This window comes from Convolutriloba macropyga, chromosome 9, assembly GCF_964194025.1.
Source record: "Convolutriloba macropyga chromosome 9, txConMacr16.3, whole genome shotgun sequence".
Lineage (NCBI taxonomy): Eukaryota > Metazoa > Xenacoelomorpha > Acoela > Convolutidae > Convolutriloba > Convolutriloba macropyga.
The window spans coordinates 19,262,062-19,286,606 of NC_134476.1; the positions used below are offsets into that span (position 1 = coordinate 19,262,062).

The following is a 24,545-nucleotide window of genomic DNA, read 5'->3' on the forward strand; positions in this document are numbered from 1 at the left end:
TTCCTTTGCCTTTATATATAAAAAGATTCGATTAATATTAAGTTTTCCATAACGTTTCATTTTACACATGAAAGAGAAACTTATAAGACATTAGCAGAGACAGCAAATTTACATTTTTTTAATGACAGAGCAATTAAAAAGTAGGCCAGCAAAGACCTGACTGACCAAATTAAAGCAAAGAGAGGCAAAATTGGTGACAGAATGTGAAAAGTGCAAGCAAAAAATCTCAATATCAAGGCACAATTTTAATCAATATTCTTGTCGCAAACGTCAGACCTCTAAATTTCCCATTACAAAAAGTTTTTGTCCACCCAAAAGACAGTTTGATCAACTTGGATTGATCTGAGACCACCGTGAATTTAACTATTTTCTTCCAAAAAAAAAACAAAATTTTGTCCAAAAAAACAAAATTTTGTCCTTATTTGGTCTGTTTCTTTCTATACTAATTTTATTATAATCGCTATTACATTTTGACTTCTCACTGATAACATAAAGTGAAAAGAAATTTAAAAGAACTTAAAAGAATAGTAGAGCAGCCAAAAGAGTTGAGATTCCTTTGCCTTCATATATAAAAAGATTCGATTAATATTAAGTTTTCCATAACGTTTCATTTTTAAGACACATGAAAGAGAAACTTATAAGACATTAGCAGAGACAGCAAATTTACATTTTTGTAATGACAGAGCAATTAAAAAGTAGGCCAGCAAAGACCTGACTGACCAAATTAAAGCAAAGAGGCAAAATTGTTGAAAGAATGTGAAAAGTGCAAGCAAAAAATCTCACTATCAATGCACAATTTTAATCAATATTCTTGTCGCAAACAACAATTCTTGTCGAAGTCAACAATCAAAAACGGAGGTTAAAGCTCAAGTCAAAATTGAAGTCATGAACAAACTTGCTTTTTGCTTTAAAAAACCTGTAGAATCTCAATACTCCTCTTCGAGTCGTAAAAAAAACACGATGTCCCCAATAATAGCCGCTATCGCGGCTATCAAACAAATGTGCTAAGTTCATTTAAATAGCCTCCCTCGTATTCGCAGCTCTCCATTATAGCGGGCCTATTTTTTTTACAAAAAAGTTGAATTGTATTGGGGTACTGGCGGCCTTTTTTAGATCCGTTCGCACATTTCAACGATTTTTGAACAAAAATTTATATGATGATTTTGGTCACGCATTGTTGTTTAGTGAAAAAATTATTTGAATTATAGATCAGCGCCAGCGCATGTCCCGTTGCTTTACTTATCGAATAAGTTTTTGTTTGGCTTAGTTGACACCTTGTTCAACATTTTACGTTAACTTTTTGACTTCTTTTTAGGCTAGTTTCACTCTTCTCTGATTCTGCTCAGATTAACTAAATTCACTAGCGCGGCTTCAATTGACGTCATTAGAGGTTATTATTAACTACCAAAAGCAATTATGAAATCTAACGTGAAAAAAATACACCAAATGCTGTGCACTTTTTATTTAATTTTATGTCAACTGCTGCCACTTGAGTTCAGCTGCTGCCATTTGTGAATTATAGAAATTGAGCTCACGCAAAACCAAAAAGTCAAGCTAGTAAAAAATGACTCGAAAAGTCAAAACGGTCAAAAAAATTTGCATAAAACTTTTAAAATAATTGCTTCAAACTTCGCTCGAGAGCTATTAAAAACTAAATCAAAATAGAAATGGGATAAACACAAAGTCCAATATTAGATGCCCGCTTCTTATTTTTTCCAAGTTTTAGGGAAAGTCTCTAATGCTCTTTGGTATTGACGCTAACATATTTATCCTCTCATTATGAAACAAGAGTATGTCTATTTACAAAATAAGAAAACTTCGTACTTTGAAATTTTGGTTTTTGAACAACAATCAAACTTTTCCATTTTTGCTGTTCTTTCAATCTCAGTCGTTGTTGTGGGAATCAATGGCGGCCATTTTCCGGCAATCTCCTTCCCATGGCGGAGTACTTCCCACGACGGAGTATCGAATTCTTATAGCCACAATAATTCCTATCAAACTTATTGTGCATCTAAAGTTTTGCTTCCACGCTTTATGGATAATGTAGCATATGTACGGTGTTCTGAAAATTTGAGGAAAACAGATATCCGAAAAGAGGATATTCAAAATGACAAAACAGAATAATTATGAACAAATATTCACGTAGACAGGTAATCACACAGCCATCATATAAATTTTAAATTACCACATCATTTCTTATAATAGCAGCCAACTGCAGAAAAAATTCACGAGGGGTCACATGTTCGCTAAATGATTTAAAGCAAGCTAAGTTTACGCATTGACTTGTAAATTTACTTCGAGTTTAAGTCAACTCTCTATTTTCACACGGGAGTTCAGTTTTCGGATTTACGTGCTTTGAGAGCAAGAGGAAAGACCTCTCTGTAAATACATGGGCACAATAAAGAAAGCCGAAAAAATCCAGTCTATGATAGGTTAATCGGGTTTCTGTTCCGTCACCTCGACACCTTTATCCATTTATTTGATAACTTCATCATAGGCTATTTTCAGAATCGGAAGAAATCTAACAGCTGATGCCATATCACAATTAAGACAATACTGTTGCAAAAGCAACCAGTGTTCGCAACCAATTTGGCGTAGAAGCAACTTAAGAGAAAGCGTCTTCTCGATCTGAAGATGCGGTGATGGCAGGCGTTGCTCCACCGTCCTCTAGGGTACTGAAATTGAGGAAGTGATTGGGTCGGTGGACCTCGTGGTAGAAGTCTTTGGGATTCGCCAGCATCAGATCGTACTTCATGTTCGCATCGTGTCTCACACCTGTGAAGAAATTGATTGTCGGTATGAGATAATAATTATTGATCTTTGGTTTTTGTTGTTTTACAACAGGAGTAGGCGAAATCACCAGAAATAAGCAACATGAACATAGCTGGCAGATTGCCAAAAAATAGCGGCAATAGCTTCGTAAATCTGCGATCTCAAAACGATAGTAAAGAAACTTTTTCAAACACTGAGATGTTATATTTTGATTAAGAATCTGTCTTGCTGATTCTACTCGCTGTTCTCGAATATCCTTCAATTAGAGTGACACCCCCTCCCTTGACTTTATCTCTTTGAATTAAAGTAAAGAAAAGTCAGTTTCAGAGTCAAGAAGTTACTTTTGAGAGTGAGGTAAGTTAAAACACGAATGAACAAAAAAAAACTCGGTCAACTAAGAGCGAAAATGACGTCACGCACGCAATGCAGTTGAAATTGCCTAAACGAATGAACAAAAACGAACGAATGAATTTGAAGTGATTGACCAGCAGATCAATTGAATAATCCCAGCCAAAAAGACAAAATCTCAAAAGTTGAAACCAAAATAATCAAACCAAACAAATAATCATTGCTAAAACTCTTGAAGTTTTTACCCTGAAGGCCAAATATGATACATTTCAATGTACTCATTACGTCACGCAGAAGCCTTGAAAGACATTTATTTGCCACTAAAGGTAGATAAACTCGAGAAATATGACAAATGCTTCAAAAAAACTGAAAAAAGCAAATTTAAAGTTTCTATATTTTGCAGAAAAAAAAGTTCAAAGCCATTTTTTGTCTCTGAAGTTCTGTCATGTCACCCATCCGCAATACATAAGAAAAGTTTGTTGGCCAGTAAAGATCTCACAAATCTTGTTAAAATTCGTGATATTAAAAATTTTAACAACCATTTCATTGTCTCCAGAGACTATCGAGTATCCCTGTTTCAAGCCCTGCTTAGTTTCACGGCTCATTAAGATCGGTAAACTTGCAACATGATAATAATTTTCATAAAATTTGAAAATCGCTAAAAAAATTACTATAACTAGTGTTATTAAAACATTGATAACCATTCCATTACCTCTAGCAACTGTGCAGTAACTTATTATCAAACCCTGGAGGAGATTCCTGGGCCCCTGTCGCCTCAAGAACTCAAAAATTCCCAAATATTTGTAAAAACTTGAAAAAGTTGCAAGTCCTATAAACATAGCTGGCTGATTGTCAGAAAATAGCCGCAAAAGCTTTGCAGATCCGCAGTCTCAAGAAGATAAAAAAAGACAGGCTAAAAAAAGTTTAGTCGAGAAATCAGATGTTAAATTTTGATTAAGAATCTGTATAGCTTATTGCTGCTTCCATGAGCTGCTCTTAAGTAACCTTCAATTAGAGTGATATGCACTCACTTGACTTTATCTCTTGGAATTAAAGTTAAATAAAAGTCAATTTCAAAGTGAGGAAGTCATTTTTGAGAGCGCGGAAAGTCACGTGTGACCAAAAATTTAAGCACGCGAATGAACAAAAACAACTTGCTCCACTAAGAATGAAAAATGTGGTCAAGCATGCAATTCAGTTGAAATTGCATGAACGAACGAACAAAAAGGAAATTCGAACTGATTGTGACGTCATATGGTCGTAACAAAAATCTTGACGACGAAATAAAAAAAAACCAAGAAGGCCAAAAATAGCCTCAGCTGTCGCTTTGCGGCTAATAAAAAACTACCAAAATTAGCAAAACTGCCAAAAACTGATAATAAAAAAATATTTTCAAAAAAATTATTTCATTGCCACTCGCGTTTATGCAGTAACATACTAACACGCCCCAAAAGAGGTTGCCTGGCCACTGGGGAAATACTAAATTTTCAGGAAATTAAAAAAAAACGCTATAATTCGTGATACTGAGGTCTTAAAAAACATTCCCTTAATACTAGAAACTATGCAGTAACCTATTATTAAAAACTAGAGGAAGTTCTTTGGCCCTTGAGGCTAGAAAAACATAGAATATGGCAAATTGTGGAAAAACTTTAAAAAATGTCGTTTTATAAAAAAAATCGCTGAAATTTGTGATATCTAAATGTTAAAAACCTTTCCTTGGCCAATAAAAACTTTTTCGTAACCTATTATCAAACCCTGGAGCAGTTTTCCTGGCCCGTGGGGCTGGAAAAACTTAAAGTGACAATAAATGTCAAAAATTTTGAAAAAAATTGCATAAAAAATTGCTAGATTTCATAATGACAGTTGTTGAAAACCATTCCAATACAGCTAGAAACTCTGCAGTGACCTATTATCAAACCCTAGAGGATGTTTTTCTGGCCCCTGGGTGAAAAACCTTATATAATAACAAAAAAATGAAATAAAATGCACGTTTTATTAAAAAATTGAGAGAATTCGTGATTCTAAAACCATTGCATTACCACTAGAAATTATGTAGTAACCTATCACGACAAATATTTTCAAAAAAATGTGCAAAAATTGTATAAACATGCCCGGCAGATTGCCGGAAAATAGCCGCCGTTGATTCCAATAAGCATGATTGGGATTGAAAGAATAGAAGATATTGAAAAAAAAAAGATTTTTGTACAAAAACATTTTTTTAAGTCCGATTTATTTTGATGGCATTTCGTAGTTGAACATACTTCTGTTTCTTAGAGAGAGGCTACAGGGGCTACTATCAATAACAATAAGCATTAGAGATGGTAACTAAGACTTATAGGAACGACGTTCAAATAGCGGGCATCTAAAATTGGGCTTTATGGGTTTATCCCGTTTCTACTTCTGACTTCAATCTTTTATACTGACTCTGTTCATTTTGAATTGCTTTGCTGAGCAACTGATGTTCAAAACCACTTTTAGCAGAATGAGAGAAGAGAGAAACTAGCCTAGAGAAGTCAAAAAGATATCACGCAAAATGTTGAGAAAGCGGCAAAATGAGGTAAAGCGAAACATTTTTTTATTCGACGAAAAAAATACATAGGAGCGCTACAATAGCCGGCTGAGAAGATGAGGGCGGCTATTAACTAGTATAAATTTGCGTGTTTATGCGTGTTAGTAGCCAAACATATAGCTCTTAAAATGGTCAAAAAAAAAGTAATTATCTCTTGCAAAAGGACTTTGTCGACTTTTACAAACCTCAATGATAACATTCCTTTTACTAACTTGACGCCTTCTGAAATTTACCTGTTTATCCCGTTTTGAAAGCTCAAAGTCATGAAAAACGGTATGAAAACATCTTACAAAAAAGACAGCACCAATACAATCCAATTCTTGGATTGTAAAAATTAAGAGAAGGCCAATAATAGCCCCAGCTATCGCTGGGCGGCTATTAACCAGACTTTAATAGTTTCGAAACTCCTAGGCAATGTTTCTGACCACAAATGCTCCCCGATTTTTGTTGGCATGGTTCGAACTCCGATCACACTAGTAAAGAGCTAGCAAACGTGAAAAACTATTGACGAACTATTAATAAGCTCAAGATGATTTTATTCTTCATAAAAGTGGTGCGCATACTGTAAATAAGATCCGTCTGTTTCAAGATTTTAACGGCATGTTTATTTTGTACCAAAATTTGCAACAATTTGTCGATGCTTACTGATTGAGAACAAACTTTCAAGCTAAAAACTAACCCATGAAATTGTAGTTCCACGATCCAACCGCAGGTACCATGAAGAATCCCAGGAACCTATCAGACAGAAGCATCTGAACCCGTTCGTAGTGTGATGGCAGGTATCCTTTGGGTTGATTACCACTGTCACGATTGGCCTTGCCCCACTCAAATCCAGCAGGGGTTAATTTGTAGGCAGCAAGTGAACAAGAGCCCGGCGTGAAGCTGGAAAACAAATAATCCAGTTATCGGTTTTAAGAACTGATAACTTACAGACATGGTTTATAGTTGACTCGTACAGGTATTGTTCTGTCGACCAACAATGCTGCAAATTCAACTTTTCTGTTCAGCTTACATTTCACGTATTGAGTTCTAAGACAAAAAACATAGCACCATCTCAAAACCTTTGACTCGTCCTCTAAAAAAGCTTTATATTTTATTAATTGAATGCAATTTATCCCCTACATAAAACACCTGGTTAACTCTGATTAATTTAATCAGGCAGAAGAAAAATTGATTAACCGATATAATAACCCATAATTTGAATCCGCTAAATCATTAGCACAGTACTTTTAGCTTATGATTTAATTTAGTTTATCGAGCCTCACCTGCACGTGATGATGATGGTCTTCTCTCCGTCCCAGGAGGCGTTGTCCCCCATAATCCTGGCATGCATTGTCACATCCTGTGGGTTCAACTGTGGCAACTCATTCGGCTGGCTGTGGATCCACCCAAGCGGCTCCATCTCCTTCAAAACAAAATGAATATTGACTGCGCGAATCAATCTATTTTCAAAATGAGTAAAAAATCTTCATAATGAGAGCGTCGCCGGCTAAATCTTCGACCAAATGAAAATAGCAAAATTGAGCCGGTCCAACAGAAGCGAGCGCGTACTTGTGTCATTTCAATTAGTGGGAGCTTTAAAAAAAACAATGTTGGATGCTTCAAGTGGGTGCAGCAAAATGTTCTTTGGAGACAAAAATGGAGGAGCTCCAACATATTGGGCAACAACTCGGTTTGTAAACTTGTTTGTGCTAAAATGCGATTGATGCTAATGACGCTTCGTCACCTTCAGGTCCAAATTGAGTGGTAAATAGCACGTTTATTTGTCTTGTATTAAATATGCACCCACTAAGCTTCGGAGGCGGGATGAACTCCGTGTAAGAAATGAGAACAGCATTTAGCGTGACTTACATTGAGGTACTCGTGTTGAGGCAGTGCACTTGGGATGTGGACTTGTTGGTGAGTACCCCACTGAGGAACCACAACTACACATCTGATCTCCTTCACTTGAGGGTTGTCCGTGGGCGACACTCCGTACAGGAACCCCATTATCTGCAAACAAATTCACATTCCTATAATCATTACTCTGTTCTGATAAATAATCGTGTCAAACAGAAACACACACGATTCTTTTACAGCGCTGGTCAAAGACCATCAAGACATATTACGAGATCATATTAATAACATCAAAATGGTAATCATTGCTACAGCTATATGAAATGATTCAGTAGATCAATTGTGACCATGGCAATTTTAAAGAGCACTGGACGATCCACAAACGAACGACAGAAATTTCAAGCAGTCATGGCCGAGTGGTTAAGGCGTCTGACTAGAAATCAGATGGGATCTTCCCGCGCAGGTTCGAATCCTGCTGACTGCGAAAAGTTCATTTTAACTAAATAACTAACTAACATTACTCTCGAACGACAGGCGGGGGCAATTTATTTAGTGGCAGCTTAGAAATTTTTTGTGGTGCAAAAACTCGGATCTGACAGGAGTTCCAACCCGCACCATCCAGGATAGCAGTCAGTCATCTTAATTACTTAGCTACAACAGCGTTGTTACTCAACCGCTAACGGATCTTTTCCGCTGGCGCCCCCCAGTCCTACATAGCCGAAACTAAGGCACTCCCCAAATATTAATGTTATGCGACCTTCTAGAAATGTTACTTGTGTTCATGATTACCTACCTAGAATAATACATCAACAACCACATATGCAACATTTTTCAGGAAAATCAAAGTGGTACACCCTTTTACAAAGAACGCAATTCCAAATAATGCAATAAGAACAAGTTTTTGGCTGCTATTTACATTATATGCAGCTAATTATTATTATGCACGTATTGATTTCAAACTACCGCTCTGTTAATCTTTTCTAACCGCTAACAACCACTCTAATATTAGCAACAAACTTCATTTCAAAATGAGATCAATTGAAATTATTCAAATTAAGAAGTGAAGCGTAAAAAAGTCACTTGAGTCGCAAAGAAAAGTACAAATCTGCAGAAGAAAAGTGCAAAGTTCTAGAAGAAAAGTGCAAAACTGTTCACGCTAAAATTTTACATCTTTATTGACTCTCACCTGTGTTCTGAGGTCGGACATACATATGAACTTTTTGAGGAGATTCTTGGGTAGAATGTATGTGAATCCTGTGTCCTTTATGTCCTCTGTCGAGACATAAATGTGATTTGTCCTCAAGTGCAGATTGGTGCATGATATTGCACGAACACGCCACTCCGTTTTAGAACTGAACAAAAGAAGCACAATTAGAACAGCTTCAACTTGAAAGGAAACTAAATTGTATATACATTGTCTCGCATCTATTTAAACTATGTAGTTTTGACCTCATGCCTAAGTTTGATAAATTAAAAATTATCGATCTCTGACTAATTGTTCCAAAACTGCAGTCCTCAAAAAATTACTGCATAACTTAGCGAACATTTCAGCCTTTTGACCAGTACAAAACGATCCGTTCTGATCATTTCTTTTGCTAAGTTTACTTTGTGACTCGAACCACTAATATGCATAACTTTGCAACTGCTAGCTTGTAACTAACTTGAAAGCATTAGTCTCATAATTGCTAGTGGTGGCTGTGATAATTTCATCTCCGTGTTTGTTGACAGTGCGTGTAGTAGTTGATGTTAGCTGACTCTGCTCTTTGGTCTGTTTTTCAATCTCAGCAATCTGTTGTCTCTGTGCAGAAGGGGCCGAGATTTCCATGCCCAGAATGATGTCACGAATCTCACTCTGGGTCAGAGAAGCCACGTTCACGCTAAAAACGAGCATCCATATAGATATAACTCCTGGGGAAATTTAGTCAACATGTAAATGTTACAGTTCAATGTTACTTCACGCTGTCATGCTTTAAAAGTCCCAACTCCAATCAATCGGTTTTATTAAATGTTAAACCTGAGCTGAGCAGCTATTTTCCATTCATTGAAGACGAAAAATATGGATTCTACAGATTTCAAAAAATCGGGAAAAATCTCGTGGAACACATAATCACGCGCAGAGTCTGAGTATTAAACTGACTACTAACTTGTTCTTTTTTCCATAATCGGCTAGAATGAGATCTTTCAGTTGCACTTCTACACCAACCCACTCTTCGTCTGTAAGAGATGCCCAAATGTGGTGTGCCTCGGTTACTGTAGTCTTGTCTGGCTTCAGAATCACCTTCGTCTTGTCCACGTTCACGTGCATCGAACGCAGGATCAGGATCAAACGGCTGTTCAAAGCATGGCAGATTACAATAAATCATTCAAGAATCATTGTGAATATTTTTGAAAACGCAAGAAAAAAATCTAGAAAAAAGATCTGTCATATTTCTTAATCTGCCGAAAAAGATTTAAAGTTTGAGAATATTTAAATCATCGCATCCAGTTGTTGGAATATGATTATCCGGGCCTTCCATTTCACCAGAATGATTGAACGAGAAATAAATAAATCCAAAGGCTGGTGAACTTATTTGTGTTAGCTTTGCTAAGACTAAGGCCTATTGCTCTTTGCTCAGACTAAGTTTTATTGCTTTTGAAATACTCTTCAGTCGCAAACTAATTACCTGAATGCAGTGTAGGATGATATAGTTTTGAGCCAGTCGTCATACAGATTGAACAAAACCATCTGTGGCTCCAATGCTTTCAGAATCAAATCTCCCAACTTCTCAACCTGAACAGAATAAACCACATTTTTGTTAAAATTTGTGAAACTCTAGATATGGGTTCTAGGCATAGCTCCTTCCAGAGGACAAAAATTATTTTCACAACTGTTGGTGCATTTACTGTCACAGCCTTGAGATTGAAACAACGCAGATACAAAAAAAAACATTTTTTGGCGATTTTTCAGTTTGAGAATACTTTCTTCAGCATCTTCTGTTCGAAATGGTTTCTTTTTCAACCAGTGAAACATAAACCGACTAGCGTCACACAAATTGCTCTCGAACGACAGGCGGGGCAATTTGAATCAGAGGGCGTTTCGACTAGATAAATTTTAAGGGTGCGAAAGAATCTCACTACTGAGGGGTTCAAACCCGCTAGCTAGGCACAATAATTAACCACTCGGCTATCAGGGCCTTGTAACCTCCTATATTATCATCACTTTGGTTTAAGCAACATACATGATTGCTGAATGAGAGTAATTAAGATCAAACGTAAATCAAGAAGTCCAAGGTGAAAATTTACTCGAGATGTCAAATCAATAAAAAAAAGATCCAGAAGAAAGTGGCCAAAACGATCAAGCAAAATTTTACATGAAAACGACACAAAAGTTCACAATAATTTATTGAAACTTCGTTCAAAAGCAAATAGCTCGAAAGCCACCAATGTAAGTTCTTTCGAGCAGCGTCATCTATTCAGTCGGGTATTATTGGACTCCTGATTTTTCAATTCATCGAATTTCTTAAATGTTCATCGCATTTTTTAAGATCTCTAGTCGCACATTTTGATTATTTTGAAGACAGTTGGAAGTCAAATTTGGAGCGTGCTGGTATTCACGCCCGCTCCTTAGATGTATAAAATTGAGTAGCTGTAGTGCGTGAAAAGGTATTTAAGAGAAAACATATTATTGACCGGTGTTCACTGGCTTATTTCCTCAAAATTTTCAATCAAAAATGGAAAACTTTTCGATTGCTAGTTACAATTGCATCAATCAGTTAATCAGATTATATTTTCTTGACTTCAACGCCATTTGACTTGGTCAATGTTTTTTAGTTCCCCTTTATTGATCTTGCTGAGAATCAATGAAGACAGGTCTTATAATCTCTAATGTAATGAGGCAAACCTCTTTTTGTTCGTTTCATTTAATAGCGGATATTTTCAGTTCCTTCATCACATTGCTAAAAACTCCTTCGTCGTTTAAAACGACAAAAATTTGAAAGAAAGAAAAAAAGAATTAATTTCTCCAAGTAGTTAATATAAACAAACTTTAACAAACATCAATCTATAAAGAGACTCGGAGGGGACAGACAACGGGACAAATTGTCCTCAACGCTCTGCCCTTCATAACTTCAATTATGAGATTACAGTAAGCTTAAATGAATGAAATACTTTAAGGAAATACATTAAGAAGTAAATTTTTCCCAAATTCCAGTTCCATTAAGAAAATTGGTGCGAGAACATTAAATCATGGTACTCAAAGTTTCTGTTTCCTTCGAAAGAAGCCAGGCTTACTCTGATAGTGCTGTAGCATGCATGGTATTAAAGAATTAACCATTACAGAGCAAAAATGTGTTTTACAAGCTCTCTGTTGTTAAGTATGTAAGAGTCTTTCAATTTGTGATAAAGATTACTTATGTCATTAAAAGTACAGTTATCAAAAGTAAAGAGATTCTGTTTTTCTAACAGATTATAAAGTTTTGCGGCGCGCAATCGCACTGACAGATTTCCAGCTTTTTTTTACAAAGAGGCTCATGCAGAAGATTATAAGAATCATTTCTAGTAGATCTTTTGTTCTCAAAACTAAATAAATCATTAAGATATTTTTCAGAATGCAATTGGTATACAGATCTCAGGACAAACTTGAGCATTTCGTAGATATGTAGTTCGAATACTGACAATATTTTGTGTCTCTGAAATATATCTTCACAATGATCACGGCGGTTACGAAAATAAATAAACTTTTTTGTAGGTATTTTTTCCAAATTTGAATATTTTGTGCAACCATATAATAAAAAACCGTACTGTACTAGTGCATTTATATTGCTTTGGTAGTAGCGAATTAGCAACTGCCTTGGAACGTAATGTCTTAATTTACAAATAATACCACACTGTTTACCGAGTCCATTTTAAACAAAAGCAATATGAAACTTGAACGTCAGTTTAGAATCTAAATTTAAGCCAAGGTATTTACACCTTTGTTTAATAATAACCGGTCAATTATTCAAACTATACTGATGATTGGAAGCACTAGCACTTAGATTTAACTGAACTGTTTTTTATCCAAATTAAGAGACAATTTGTTTCCTAATAGCCAACAGCCAATTTCATTGAGATCCGTTTCTATATCCTCAGGTTTACATCCAATCGATGATATATTAGTGTCATCTGCAAACAAATTTTGAATTTGCAGGATGCGGTAATATCATTAATGTAAAAAATGAATAAAAGAGATCCGAGGATTGATCCTTGTGGTCCGCCACAATTTAACTTTCTCTAGTTTGATAAGCAACCATTGACTTGAACTCTTTGGTACCTATTCGATAAATAAGAAGCAAACCACTTGTGACAGTTACCGCGAATACCATAGCATTCTATCTTATGCAGCAAAATTTGATGATCAATCGTATCACACGCCTTCTTTAGATCAAGGAAAAAACTTATTATTAACTTATTTGTGCAAGTTCGAATCCTTTCAATAAATTCGACCATGGCATCAACCGTACTGTGTTTCCGGCGGAATCCAAATTGTTTATTCGTAAACAACAGGTTATCCTCCAAAAAATTATACAATCGAATATACAAAATTCTTTCAAAAAATTTACTCGGTCTTATCACCATCCTTATGCAAAGGAATATCTTTGGCTTTTGCTAAAGCTCCGGGAAATTTTCCGTTAAAGAATGATAGATTAATAAGATATGTTAAGAATGGAACAGAAACCTCTGAGCTAATTTTCACCTGAACGTTGCTGATATTGTCAAGCCCGGAAGAAGACTTATTGTCTAATTCATCAATAGTTTTTTGTACTTCATTATCTGATGTTGGATAGAGGAACATTGTTTTGCCATGAGAAGTTAAAATTTGGAGAGGAACATAAGGCAACTTACTTGAAAGATTTATCCCAGCATCAGCAAAAAATCATTGAATGCGTTTGCAATATTACTGTCATTAGGACATTCAACCCCACAGTTACCTAAAAAGTGTACGTTTTTATTTTCCATCCTTTTACCACTTAGATCATTTAAAAGTTCATAGACTCGTCTTGAGTCACCCATACATGATTCGAAAACATTTGAGTAATACCTTTTCTTATTTATTCTCACTAGGTTTTCAAACTTGTAGCGCAACAGTTTAAATGTTTCGAGATGAACATTTTTCCTTGTTTTCTTCCATTTACAGTGAGCGAGGTTTTTAGTGGTTCTTAAATTTTTAAGTTCATTCGACATCCATTTGGAATTTTTTTCCTACTTTAAACTGGAATGTCTTAAAGGGGGCAAACTCATCAGTGATTTCCATGAACAAACTGTTGAAGTTATTGAAAGCTTCGTCAGCATCAGCTGCTTCAACAATATAACTTCTGAAAGATCTAAGATGTTCATGTAATGTGACCTTATACTGCTCAACTTTCGCAGGGCATTTTAGGAAAGATGCATCACGGAATGCATTTTTTTCTGAACATTTTTGAGTGGTCTTCCAATTAATTGTCAGGGGGTAATGATCAGAAAAACTTTGATGTTCAAGAACAAAAACTTGCGGCGATGTACAATTCTGCTGTATGATATGATCAATGCAAAATATGGAAGAAATTGTTACTCGAGTAGGCGATGTTTCAAACAGTTCAAAACCATTAGACTGGATCACATTTTGTAATCCTTAATCAGCTGGTTATCTTTCAGAATATCGATGTTAAGAGCTCCGCAGACAACAAAAGGAGTCTCGACTGATGTATGCTTTTCCAAGAACGTATCTAGCAGCTCTACAAAAAGCTTTTTGTTGTTACGAGGTTTAGTATAGATCGTTAGGACTTTGAACCTTTTTCCTGCTTTAGAAATTTCAGCAAACAGAGCTTCCTCAAAAGAAGTTTCAGTTACTTTGATTATGCTCAAATAATTTCTTACTTGAATCATCACACCTCCGCCCCTTGAAGGTCTACATGTTGTTAGATACTGAGAGTAACCGTGTAATAAGAAATACTCTGGGTCACCATTTTCAGATAACCATGTTTCAGTTAAACATAGAACAGACGGGGGAGAACTAAGACCTAGTATTAGTGCTTCCAATTTATCCAGGTTCTTTTTTAAGGACCTCACATTTAAATGCATTACAAGAACATTAAACATTTCGGGAGCTCCGAAAACTACAATTTGTATCATTCGCATTAGTGATCACCTCCATCGAACATTTCTCAATTGGTTTATTAGCTTCTTTTATTGCTTGAACTAATTCAGGAACTAGCGATTGATCAATATCATTAGCTAGGGACGCTGTATCCTCTGATTCAAGAGCTGGCGACAATTGAAATCGTTTTCGCTTAGCACTGTGAGGCAACCAGGTTGATGGTTTTCTTTTCAGTGTTGGCGGCTGTTTCGGCGTTTCAATGTGATTAGTCAACTGCACTTGAGCGGGCTTCGTTGGAATATAGTCTTGCTTAGAATTTTTGATAGCAACATAATCTTTCAACTCCGCAGTTTTCTTTACTTGTATAGCATCTGCATTAGGATGATTCTGGTTATACACAAAAAAATCTGGTCGTCTCGTATAAGCAAGTAACCCCATTTGCTTTGCCTCACTCTTGATCTCCCGGTCTCTCGGGGCTAAGCATTCCTCAATTTGAACCGCCCGTCCCATTGAATTAGATATCCCCTTCAACCATGTTCTTCGTCTCCAAACTAAATCCCTGTCATGATGATAACTGAATTTGACGATGATCGGAGCATTCAGATATTGATTAATTGGATGACATGCTGCAATGCTTGATGAATTCAGATTAATCTGTAACACGACTTTGAGAAGGTATAGTATACTTGTTAAAGCATCCCCTTTGTTTTCAATATTGTGGAATATGAGGCATAATTTCCCCGCGTATTTTTCAAGCTCCACCGTCCGTTCGTCGAGTTTATGAATTGCATTTCAATTTACAACTACCATGTCTTGCAGTTTGCGCCGATTTTGTTTCAGGGATTTAATTTCATCACGTTGTTTTATAATCAGCTCAATCATCTTTTTCAGTAGATCTTTGGTCGAGGCAGTATCATCGCCTTCTATGGTTTTTACTTCCTCTACAATAGAGTCAACTTCAAAACAGTCAAGATCAGAGTCTGTGTCTCGAAAATTAACAAAGTCCATACTCAGTCCCGGATAGTTTTTTAAAACAGTTCAAATAGTATTGCAATTAGCCTAATTAATGAGTAAGTTGGTCCAACTTCGAGCCTCCCCACCAACAAAGGATCTAGAAGCCTCTCGGAAAAACCAAAGTACTCACTTAAGCTTCCTGCTGCTGCTTTTTCTTTCGCTTCATAGGAGATGGCTTCCTCTTCTTGATGAGCCTTTTAGCAAAGAATTTCCGTCGACCGAAAAGCTCTAGTTTTATCTCTTTTTCTCCAGAGGGCAAACAAAATTCCTGCTTCAGCAACAACGCAAGAATGCAGTTTTGAAAATTCGTTGATCAGATTGTTATTTTTTCTGTTACAATGCGAAATAAGCTGTTTAAAGGCGTCAATGACAATTCCAGTCGATCGAAGGTCTTCTAGACAGAGCGGAGCACCAAATCGTTTTATATACACAATAGCAGCAATGCGGTCTTTATATTGCAAAAGAATGTCAATTAGCTCAGGAACAGGACAGGCTTTTGTATGCTTAAATGAGGTAATTGTGTTATTAATTACGTCGTGCCAAATCACCAAAATATTTTTCTTACACAGACCACCACCAACGTTTAGAAGATTTTGAAGTAATTTTGATCTCTCCGGAGTTCTCACGTTGAAACTCAGACCACCCCAGTGGCATTGACTCCCCAACAAAGGTTTATTTTCGTGGTATGACAGTCCGTTCAATGTATTTCTTAGTGAACTGGCTCCAATAACAAATACCATCACATACAGTGCCGGCCTCTAAAACCCTCTACTCAATAAGAGGTAATCTAATGTAATCCGGACTTTCAATCAGTTGGCTTAAAAAGAACTATGTAGCCTCCCGAGTGCAAATGGAGACTATTTAATTAGTTTATCACAACAATTAGGCTTTAATAAGTTTATCACAATGAAGCAACTCAGACGTTACTTTTCCGCTTCATTTTTAAGAAACTTTGTTTAAAAAACATTCAAATTTGTGAAATAGTAAGTTTTTAAAATCGTATTCTAGGTCCTTTTTACTGCTGAATTTTGTCGTAAAACCCAACAACTGAAATATCTCCAATGCTCTTTTACCGTATATTATCTTTTGTTGCAACTTTCTTGTATATATCAAACGGCTCAAACATTTTTTATATTTATTTGCTCAGACAAGGGTTCAATTGCAAAATGTGCAGTTGAACAATTGTCAAATTTGTAACTGAACTGTCTAAAACTCGTATCAAAAAGTGTACTTGTGCTTCGAAAAATTTGGATGCCATGCATACTCAGAAACCGAGCCTAATTGAATTTGCGATCCTTTTAGCTCATTTCATGTCACTGTTTCTTACTCTCTCTGCGCATTTTTTATTAGCATTCACTGCGTACTTTCATAGCGCGCTAGGTTTGTTGGAATCATGATGTATTTTCCCGATAATATTGATAGACCGGAGTTCTTAGGAAAAAACTTTTTCTAAATCTGACTTGTAACCAAATCAACAAGAATTAATAGAATTTTTAAACAGGACTTGTTTCTCAGCTTTACGTTTTGGTCTTTGTTCCCTTTAGGTCTTTGTTTCCTTTGAAGTTTCCGGAAACACTTTCGCAACTTCATCATTTTAACTTTTTTTCCACTTCTACAGGCTAGAGCCATCTTTTCGTTCTAATTATTGTGCTTCTAAAGAACGCTTTAGAGCTAATAGTTGGCTCCAACTTTTAGCCACGATCGAACCAAATTCGAGTGATAAAACACGATCAATTGTTTTGGTGTAGACATTATGTGCATGTTTGAATCTCAGTACATTGAACAGTCTGTTGTGAGAACGCTTCCGTAAATGCTTTTCTGTTCAACCAAAATCTACTCTGCGGAATGCACAGTGTCAAAAACGTTTGTCTTTATATGGGGAGTCAGTCTAAGTTAAAAGACTTTGCGTTCTTTTGTCAGTTGTGAATTTTGCACTTGGCTCCAAATTATAGCCACATTAATTAATTTTTACCAAGTTAATTTTATTTAAAGTTTTTCATGCTTTTAGAAGTTCCGATTACTTGGTCTGTTGAAAATCATTATCAAAGCTTTAGTTGTGTTTCAATAAGTTGACGCTACACAAAAAGTCATAATGAAATTTGCTATTTTGCCCATATTTTATGTTCTTGTAGTCTGTGATTCCCGAGGAAGCTAAGTAAAGCTGCCGTTTTCGTAGAAGCTTACTAAAACAAAAAATATCGCTAAGGCAGATGCTCCTGCAATATGGTAATCTGATGAAGTGCATGCTTTCAAATGCAAATGTGGGAAAATTCTGTGCCGTGCACAAAATCATGCGAGCATTCTTGTTGATAAAATAGCTCACATTAACAGTTATAGCACAACGCTCAAAGAACTGTAGTTTCGGTATCATAGGGTTCACCTGTTCAATTGCGCACGCGATTAAAGACATTTTAATGAAAGTTAACATAATTTGAACTAGATCTCACCTTTAGACAAGCCTGGAAAGGTAACTGGAGTTCACTGCCTTTGATGACGATGTTGGGGAAGTCCAGCAAGTGCACCTCCAAAGGATCCAACATGCCCTTCCTCGTCACTATGATCTACAACAAATTTCAAACATTTTTCCAATCCATTCATTAAGAATCCACAAAAGAGCTTTGCCTACTTTTGGTCAAAAACCAGAGAAAACCGATGTTCCAACATCGAATAGTCGCGGCTTGATAAAATAGTTTAAAAAAAACAAACATTTCCAGATATCATAACCCATCAAACTGACAAAATCACATGTACTTACTATATTGCAGAAACTATTTTGCATGGAAATGGCCATTTCAAAAACATAGCCGGCAGATTGCCGGAATAGCTGCGAAAGAATAGACCTGCCTGCCATATAATAGAGAGAAACAGATACAGATCTAAATTGAAAAAAAAAATCGACGCCGCTCAAAAAAACTAGGTAAAAAACATTCAGCGATAAATTAATAAAGCTTGTTAAAATTCATTCCACAGAAGCCTCTTATTAAGGACCTTTACTGCACATATGAGTTCCTTTGACCTTAAACAAATTCAAATTAAACTTAAGTTTTAAAGTGCAAAAGTCATTTTATTGAGTGAGGTAAGTCACGTATGATCAAAATCTAATCACGCAAATAACCTAAAAACTTTCGCTAAAGCGAGTGAGAAATGACGTCACGCGCGCAAATGCCGTTAGTGAAAGTAAGAAGTCATTCAGAAAATTTGACTTTTTCAGCTTTGCTGTGTGAACAAATGTAAAACGAAAAAAGAGCGTCAGACGACGAAACAAAAAAAAAACCAAGAGCACCGCAATATAGCTACGCTCAGCTAACAGCTTCGCAGCTATAATAAATATTTAGTCAAATAGCAGGTATCCATGGACGAAACATTAATTCTGTATTTCCCTTGACTCACTTGTTTTGGCTGTTCCTCCACGGGGAGAGACCTAATCAATGCAGCCACTTCTTCAGCTGTCTTCCACTTAGCCAACTGACCCAGACGCTTCTGACCCGCCCACACACTCGTGTGGATAATCTTCAAGAACAGCTGACCAGTCCTACAGAACAAAAAAACTATGTATGAGAAATGAGCCACCTCTTTCAGAAGTACGTTGAGGTTATATCAAAGTGTATCCATTTAATCCAACATTCAACCTTTCGTTCTTCAAATACGTCAAGTAAGGCCAGGCAACAGATTCCAACAAAGATGCGATCATGGGAATTAGTTATTCGCTTGCTCTCATCGTTTTCATATCTCCTACGACTATTTATTAAACAGAAATAGTTTGTGTTACATTTGACATTAGATTTTAGATTAGACTAGATTACGCTTTAAAAAACACTTTCCTCTCACCTCGGATTGAATATAAAGATGGCTCCGTTGATTGGCTTAGTGGTTAAGTTTCCTTCAAATGTCTTGTGGATAGTGACTCTGTACACATTAGTGTCATCCACAAACCAGATTATCTGATTAGAAAACAGCTCTCCGTAGTTGTGAGAAGAGAGGTAGGGCTCTGTCGGCTCACTGCTGTACAGTTGGAGACCTAAAAAAGAGGATTACTTACATTTTAGACTTAGGAAAACTTTCCTATACTAGGAATCTCCAATTCTAGGAAAAACTTGATCTCAATTGCTCGTTCAATTCTAAACTCGTACAAGAAATGAAAAAATCAGGCATTAGGAAACTGCAATGTTTCATTGGATGGTCATTTCGAAGTACGCATAATACTAGCCTTTTCTGATTCGTTCTCTGAGTACGTAGAGAGCAGGATTTGCTTTCATGATCTTGGCCATTGCTTGTTGGATGAGGACCTTTGAGCCTCTGAACCAGTTACCATACGCACTGAAACAACAAAAACGTCGCATTATATTATCAAGCCATGTTTAATATCAAATTTGCAGACAACTGATCCGCGCCGAAAAGTATTTTTCGACAACGCGGGAATTTCATGTCATATTGTTGTAATCCGAACTCTTTATGTAATTTTGTGCAATTCAGTTTCTTAAAACACCATCTTACCATCTTGCTCGAGATTTTGGAACATCACTGCAGATACAAAAACATATTACTTGCGTTCTCATTTCATTTAAACGGTCTAACAGTCGCATAAAAAGTTTTTAAAGTCGAGATTTCTTGACTTGATCATTTCGTCCATAACAAGGATAAAAAGAAAGAAACTCTTACTGTTGCACAGTTTATGAGTTCTACCTGTGTAAATTGTATGCCAGATCAATGGCAATGAGCACTCCGGTGGGTGAGGGGTAGATGGACATGTTGTCTGTGGTGTAGTCCAGGAACTTAGCCCTGGCGTATCTCTCCACATCGTGTGAGTCATAGTCACCCCACCTCAACTGAATGTCGATCCAGTACTTCTGACTAGTTGACCCATCCTCCACATCTCTACAACAGACACAGAAGAGACAATTGAAAAAGAAATCAAAACTTATGTTGGATACTTTGGCCTTCAAAGTTATTTTCCGGAAAAACCCAGCTCCAAATTAACGAAAGAACAGATCTTTATGACAGTACTTTTATAGGCTACGCCATACTCAGACATTCATACAGAGCTCATTTTTTACATTTGTTTTTCGAAAAACTGCAAAAAAATAAATAGAATAGAAGGTTCTTACTTTGAGTCTGCTAGTAGAGATGGTCTTGACACATTCCACTTATACGCAGCAAATAAGAGTATATCAGCACAGGAGCTGTTCATCTTGTAACTCTTTCTGGGATGGATAGTCTCTTTCTGGACCGTCTCTACTTCAAGGGCATCCAGCTCTTGATCGAATACCTGGAAATCAGTCTACATTATGCAACCTATTGTTTATGCAATATCAAATTTCTTTTTCAGAGAATACAAAAGCATCGTTGGGCAATCGACCGACCGATTAGTTTCCCTTTGGAAGACTAAAAAGTGTCTTCCCAACTTAAATCAACAGCTCACTGTTCAGTTCACCATCTTGATCCTGGTAGAGAAAAATCTTGTATCGCTGACTAGTCCGTATGCTTACAAATTTAATCGTATCTAATCTCCAACAAAAATCAATTATATTGATATCAAACAGAGTTGAACGTACCTGACACAGATCCATGACCACACTCTCGTGTATCTTCTGCCACAAATGGGCTCTGAATATCTGGATCAGGGAGATTTTCAGTGTGGGGATCTTTCCATGCATAAAGATGCCTGTCAGATCCAATTGCACTTGGAAACCCACGTATACCTAAAAAAAAATCAAATAGAAGTCAACGCAATACGAGCTATTGTTATTCATCATGAGTCTTTTATACTTGATTCTCAAAATACATACTCCTGAACTGAAAACATAGCCGGCAAATTGCTGGAAAACAGCCGTCGTTGATGCGCTTGATGCACATCGGGCACAAACTATTAAAGCTCAATAATTAAGCTCTTAAGCTCAATAATTAATCTATTAAGCTCAATAATGGTGCCAGCTAGCAACCGCTTTACTGAGCTTTGATAATGCACTAAGACTTAATGACCCGGCTTTAACGGTCTATAACGTTTCTTTTGATTTTGTTTTGACATTGACCCTATCACTATATTCCCTGATTGAAAGAGTGAAAGAATTTGAAATCCATTCAGTTGAAACAGTGAGTGAGGTCAGTCACAAGTCAAACTTGAAAATCGTGGCCTGAAAAACGTGATCTAAATGTAGAGCGAATTAAAAAAAAACCATCACCGGAAAATGTTCCAGAAAATTGGTAGAAAATTGATCCTCTTCGCTGACCCAATGAACTTCCTAAACAATTATACAGAACATCTCGAGACAATAACCGGGGAAAAACAGAGAGAACACTGACAAAAACTAATAAAGCGTCTGATAAAAATTATTTTTAGTCGCGATGTCGGAAAAACTATTAGCAAACACCATCAAGACCTTGTAATACAAGTAGTTTCCAACAAAATATTACGATTTGACAGACAATCTAACAAAATGGGTTCATAAAGATAAAACCCAGGAAAGGGAAAGCAAACAATGCAGAACAAATTGAAAAATAACTTCTCTATAAAACACTCTACAAATGGTAGCATACCAACCATCATTCTGAGAAAAATGTCCATTACATCTTCGGGTATATTAGTCATCCATCCAGTACTTGCCGGAGACAAATTAAACATCAATTCAAATTATACGCGTAGATTGCCGGTAAAAACGACCTTGTTTCCCATAACCTCGATTGGAATTGGAAAAACGAATAGGAAAAAATGAATCTAAATCAAAATTGATTTTTGTACAAAACACGTTTGAAGTGCGAACATTTCTTTTAGACAATTCGTAGTTAGACATTCTCCTGTTCCTTAATGAGAGAATACAGGGGCTAGTATCAAAACCAATAAGCATTCGAGATGGTAACTTAGCAAGACCAAAACTTAAGTAGAGTGCATCTAACATTGTGTTTTAGTGGGTTATCCTAATTGCATTCCTGATTTAATTTGAATCACTACGTTAATTTCAGATTTCTTTGGTGATCAATTGCTGTTTAAAAACAATTTTGAGCAGAATGAGTGAAGAATGAAACCAGGCAAAAGAAGTTAAAAAGCGGCAAAACGAGGTAAGCTGGTATGACGAAACAATTTTATATTCGACAAAGTATTAACATAGCCGGGAGATTACCGAAAAATAGCTGCGATAGACGCTTGTGGCCTTCCATGAGTTGAAACAACTAAAAAATAAGATAGACAGATCGACCACCAGTTCTTGAATAGACCATTAGACTTTTTGGGTTAGATTCGGACTGTCAATTTATGACATATACGGTCTACAAGGAAAAATCTCTAAAATTGCATTTTCAAAACTGATATTCGAAATCAAAAACTCAACACTAATACTCAAAAACTAGGTCATATAGGTTTGGCACTACTTAGATGCACACTATTGATCTTTAACCCAAAAAGTCGAAGCAAAATTCATAAAATTTAATTTTCCATAAGTGAGTTCAGAAGTCATTTTTTAGCGAGGTAAGCCACCCAATTGACCTAAAAGCAGAAAGGACATCACGTACGCAAATTTTAACTGCAAAGCAGTAGAAGTCACTCAAAACACTGAAAAAGATTTCCAAGAAGTCAGGTCGTAAGAATCGTCCATGGAGACGACGAGTCCTGACGTACAATTAAAAGAATTCTTATTGACTAAACAAAACACTAGACCTACAACGGACTATGAGTGAATTGGAAAAACCCTCTCAAAAAAATTCAGATAAAATTTAAAAAAAAACAATCAATGTAAAAATGCCGCTAGAGAGAACAAAAAACCACTAGCGAGAAATGTATATTTGGTTCTAACAAAAAACTAGGCCTAGAATGAACTATGAACGGATTGGTAAAACCATTCAACGAGGTAAGTCATGTGAGACCAAAAAATTCAATCATGCAAATGAAAGAAAAACTCGCTCTACTGAGAGTGAAAAATGACGTCAAGCACAAAATTCAGTTGAAATTGCATGAACGAATGAACAAAAAACAGATTAGAAGTGATTGTGGCGTCATTATTTCGTAACAAAATTATTGACTACGTAATAAAAAAAACAAGACGGCCAATAATAGCCTCAGCTATCGCTTCGCGGCTATTAAAAAGAAGAGATAAACTGACACGATTTTTTCTTTTGTTTTCTTTTAGTGTCAAAAAGTGTTCTAGTTTGGCGTTCACTTTCAGTTGGATTCCAAAACTATTCTTAATTCAGCGTCTAAACTGAAAGCTTAATGCCAAAATGACAGCCAGCAAACTAGAATTTTGATAACCTAATTCTCAATGTTTTAATGACCGGGCTTTATCGGTTTATCCCGTCTTTTTTGATTTTGATCTTTTGACTTTGACAGTATTCACTACATTACGTAATTCAATACGTTAAAGAATTTAAAATCCATTCAGTTAAAACATTGAGTGAAGTAAGTCAGATGTCAAACGTGAAAGGCGTGCCTTATGTAAAAAGAAAAACGAGTTCAAAAGGTAGAGCGAATTTTAAAAAAAGGAGAGCGCCTAAATAATAGCCGTTGAGACGCTGACGGCAGCTATTAAAAATACAAAAGTCATCATCAGTTTCAGTTGTTTATTGTTTCAAGATATCGTGCAAAAAAGCTTTCAAAACAGCAGAAGCTGCTCAATAAATCACTTTCTTCAATACTCAAGAATATAAATTGGCATAGAAATTGCAGGCAATTAAAAATTACATGTTTTCATTTTATCTCTCCGATTCATTAAAAAATGATTCAAACTCAAATGGAATAATTGTTGTCGCACTTAATCGAAAAAACCTGACCCTAATCAACGTTTGAACGTTAGCAAGTCATCTAGTTAGATCCTAATTCCCGTTAATTTTAGGTTCTTTTAGCTTAGATTTTCTAAGCTTTTTTTCTACCGAAATTCGAAACATGTTGAAAATTAAACTGATGTTTCAGACTTAAGAATATTGCAA

The 24,545-nt window shown here is 36.1% G+C and overlaps 1 protein-coding gene and 1 non-coding gene across 2 annotated transcripts in view; one reads left to right on the forward strand and one right to left on the reverse strand.

Annotated features, from left to right (window-relative positions):
* Positions 1-2,084: 2,084 nt before the first annotated feature.
* LOC142345657 (pre-mRNA-processing-splicing factor 8) overlaps positions 2,085-24,545 on the reverse strand; it is a 77,645-nt gene continuing 55,184 nt past the window's right edge. The window contains exons 28-42 of the mRNA XM_075397853.1: positions 21,185-21,331; positions 20,738-20,898; positions 20,316-20,507; positions 19,840-19,949; positions 19,461-19,650; positions 19,023-19,164; positions 18,080-18,193; positions 10,189-10,295; positions 9,670-9,855; positions 9,187-9,402; positions 8,712-8,877; positions 7,541-7,681; positions 6,955-7,094; positions 6,369-6,571; positions 2,085-2,775 (exon numbers count right to left, since the gene is read on the reverse strand). Of these exons, the coding sequence (XP_075253968.1) occupies positions 2,606-2,775; positions 6,369-6,571; positions 6,955-7,094; positions 7,541-7,681; positions 8,712-8,877; positions 9,187-9,402; positions 9,670-9,855; positions 10,189-10,295; positions 18,080-18,193; positions 19,023-19,164; positions 19,461-19,650; positions 19,840-19,949; positions 20,316-20,507; positions 20,738-20,898; positions 21,185-21,331 (2,385 nt within the window). The 3' untranslated portion in view covers positions 2,085-2,605. The remainder of the gene's footprint in view (positions 2,776-6,368; positions 6,572-6,954; positions 7,095-7,540; positions 7,682-8,711; positions 8,878-9,186; positions 9,403-9,669; positions 9,856-10,188; positions 10,296-18,079; positions 18,194-19,022; positions 19,165-19,460; positions 19,651-19,839; positions 19,950-20,315; positions 20,508-20,737; positions 20,899-21,184; positions 21,332-24,545) is intronic.
* Positions 7,928-8,009, forward strand: Trnas-aga (transfer RNA serine (anticodon AGA)). The gene has a single exon. It is a non-coding gene; the product is annotated as a tRNA-Ser (tRNA).